This window comes from Dendroctonus ponderosae, unplaced genomic scaffold (assembly GCF_020466585.1).
Source record: "Dendroctonus ponderosae isolate FM_Combo_2020 unplaced genomic scaffold, Dpon_F_20191213v2 Dpon_F_20191213_11, whole genome shotgun sequence".
Classification (NCBI taxonomy): Eukaryota; Metazoa; Arthropoda; class Insecta; order Coleoptera; family Curculionidae; genus Dendroctonus; species Dendroctonus ponderosae.
Window position 1 is genome coordinate 5,316,077 of NW_026017213.1, and position 2,474 is coordinate 5,318,550.

Genomic DNA, 2,474 nt, shown 5'->3' on the forward strand with positions numbered 1-2,474 from the left:
AAATTTGAGCCATTTTTTCAGACGATTTTGGTTAAACTTCCAGTTTTCTAAAGCAATAAAAGTTTCTAAATGCATTGCATTTTACGACATTTTTTGCATTCAGTCGATGAAAATCCACTTTATGAAAGCCGAAAGTTTCGTCTTTATAACATCTTCAGGTTTTTCTTTAGAAATTTTCAAGTTATGTTCGCCTTTTTAGGCAATTTTGCAAAGTTCTTATTCAAGTGTTAATTTTCTAAAAGTAGAGAGATTTAAATGCTTGTACTTTGCTGCATTTAGTAGAAGCAAATATATTTTACCAACGGTGAAAGTTTCGTTTTTGTAACATCTCCAGGTTTTTTTCAGAAACATTTAAGTTTGGCTAATTTTTTAGGCAACTTTGGATTCAAGTGGTAATTCCCTAGGAATCGACCGATTTACAACTTGTGCTTTGCCGCATTTAGTCGAATCAAATCCACTTTATAAAAGCAGAAAATTTCGATTCAACAGCTTCTACGTTGCGTTTGACGATATTTTTTGTAAATTAAACCTTTTTTCGAATCTGGAAGTTCCAGACTTGGTTCATCTTCAGCCGTTTTGCTGAAAAACTTCAAGCTGGACCCAGAAGTTCAGCCAGTTGAAAAAAACCCTTAGCTTTTTCGAGTTTCAATTTCTTCACAACTGAAACAATTTCAAGTCTGCTGTTCGAGGCATTTTGGGCAAACAAGTTTTTTCCCGCACAAGCCAAAGAAAGACAACCTTGTTCTTCCGGTGTTTGGAAGCAGCTAATTTTGCTTCATCTTCAGCTACTTCCTGGGACATTTCTACTCATTGCCTTTCAATTTTCGCTCGTAATCATTCACTGGCGTAGAATCCGAACAGGCACCGACTTGAGCATTGCGGCTTTTTGAGTGCCGCATCTGTTTCATTAACGATGAGATTTTCCCGGCTCCGTCGTGATTTAAGTTTCCACCGCAAATTCACGCAGTTGTTCGGGTTGCAAGACTCAAAAGGTTGGAGGAGAAAAACACCAACTTCCAAACTTCCAATAAACGCCAACATTATATAATCTCCAAGTAAAGTCTAGGAATTATCATACGACAATCAACGCAATTTAGGGCTAAAATTGAAAAAATCTCTATTTATAGGATAGTTGTGTGAATGCTCTGGCTGATGACACAAAAGCAGCGAGCCCTAACAGGCAATTCTGTGAAAAAGTCGATGCTACTGCCGGTTTGGATTAATGTGTGCGCTAAATTGCACAAGGAAAAAGAGTGCACGTACAGCGGGTCATAAACTCCATCTGGATTATGTAGGTCGTAGACATAAAGCTTTCCAGACGGATGCAAAGCAAACGCTATAAATTTCCGTGAACGGCTGCATTTCGTCTATGCAGCTGGATGGAAATCATCGACTAAGAAACCTGGTTTCTTTGCAAAGCAATCAGTTAGGAAAAGGTAAATTGTTGAGAAAACCTTCTGATATACGTACTTTTCAACTGTGGCCCTTAACCAGCATAAACTCTCGTATTCACGTGCGAATTTAACCAGAGGGGCACTGAGGGCGCGTTTGTTAGTCGAAGCGTCACGACGCGCGGAAAACTGGCGAAAATCTGGAATAGGAGACGCTTAAATACACCGTCGGCCGAGCGGTTCCGGCGCGGAAACTCAGACGATGAGACTGGAAAACCGAAGTTTTCTGCCTGTTTTGTTTCATCAATAACGTCTTTTGTTCATCGCCAGAGCATCCAGACAACAACACACTCTTGTGCTATCAGTCTTGGTTTCGACGTGGCACCCTAAACAATCCCTACTGGATTTTACAAGCAGCCTCAGTTTCCGTATCCAACTTGTTCATGATGTGACTGCCCTTCAGCACAGTGTTTACGGTGGCCCGAGCCAAATATCCCATGGACTGCATGTAGGGAATTTCCATCAGCAGGCTGGTTTTTTCCTCTTTGATGTGGTTGTCCTGCAAGGTTTTTTAGGGGTGGAAGAAACAGCAAAGTTAGCGTGCCTTAAAGGGCCTACCTTTGCGTACATGTGGGCAGCGTCTTTGATCAGCTGCTTGAGATCCAGAGGCTGATTGAAAGTGAGTTCGGGGTTTCTGCCCAGAATCGTGGCGACAATCGTCAAGAGTTCCACTACAAGTTGACGATATTCTGGCACGTTTATGTGGTTTAACATCTGGAAGAATTTAGGAAGGATTCTGATTTAGATTTTGGAGGTAATCATTTGGTAAAAAGGGGAACTGAAGATTTAATCTCGCTGATAACAAGGCCAGTGTCGCCTATAAGAATGGGCAACTCGCAAACTAAAGCATGCATGTAGCGACCGGAAAATGTTCCCATCTCTAGAAGAGGGTTGACTCCAGATGTGCTGAAAGTTTCGTACAAATCGCCCCGAAACTTGATTATTTCCAGCCTAGTAAATGTGGGTCTCAAATTAGGAGTCTTCAGTCAAGTGCACTCTCTTTTTAAAAAATTCGCATCTTCC

The 2,474-nt window shown here is 41.3% G+C and overlaps 1 protein-coding gene across 3 annotated transcripts in view; it reads right to left on the reverse strand.

Annotated features, from left to right (window-relative positions):
* Positions 1 to 1,014: 1,014 nt before the first annotated feature.
* The window catches only part of LOC109534233 (probable phosphorylase b kinase regulatory subunit beta), a 10,332-nt gene continuing 8,872 nt past the window's right edge, over positions 1,015 to 2,474 (reverse strand). For all 3 annotated transcript variants that reach the window (XM_019899816.2, XM_019899817.2, XM_019899815.2), the window contains 2 exons: positions 2,010 to 2,165; positions 1,015 to 1,950 (listed from right to left, as the gene is read on the reverse strand). In XM_019899816.2, coding sequence (XP_019755375.2) covers positions 1,789 to 1,950; positions 2,010 to 2,165 — 318 coding nt within the window. In that variant the 3' untranslated portion in view covers positions 1,015 to 1,788. The remainder of the gene's footprint in view (positions 1,951 to 2,009; positions 2,166 to 2,474) is intronic.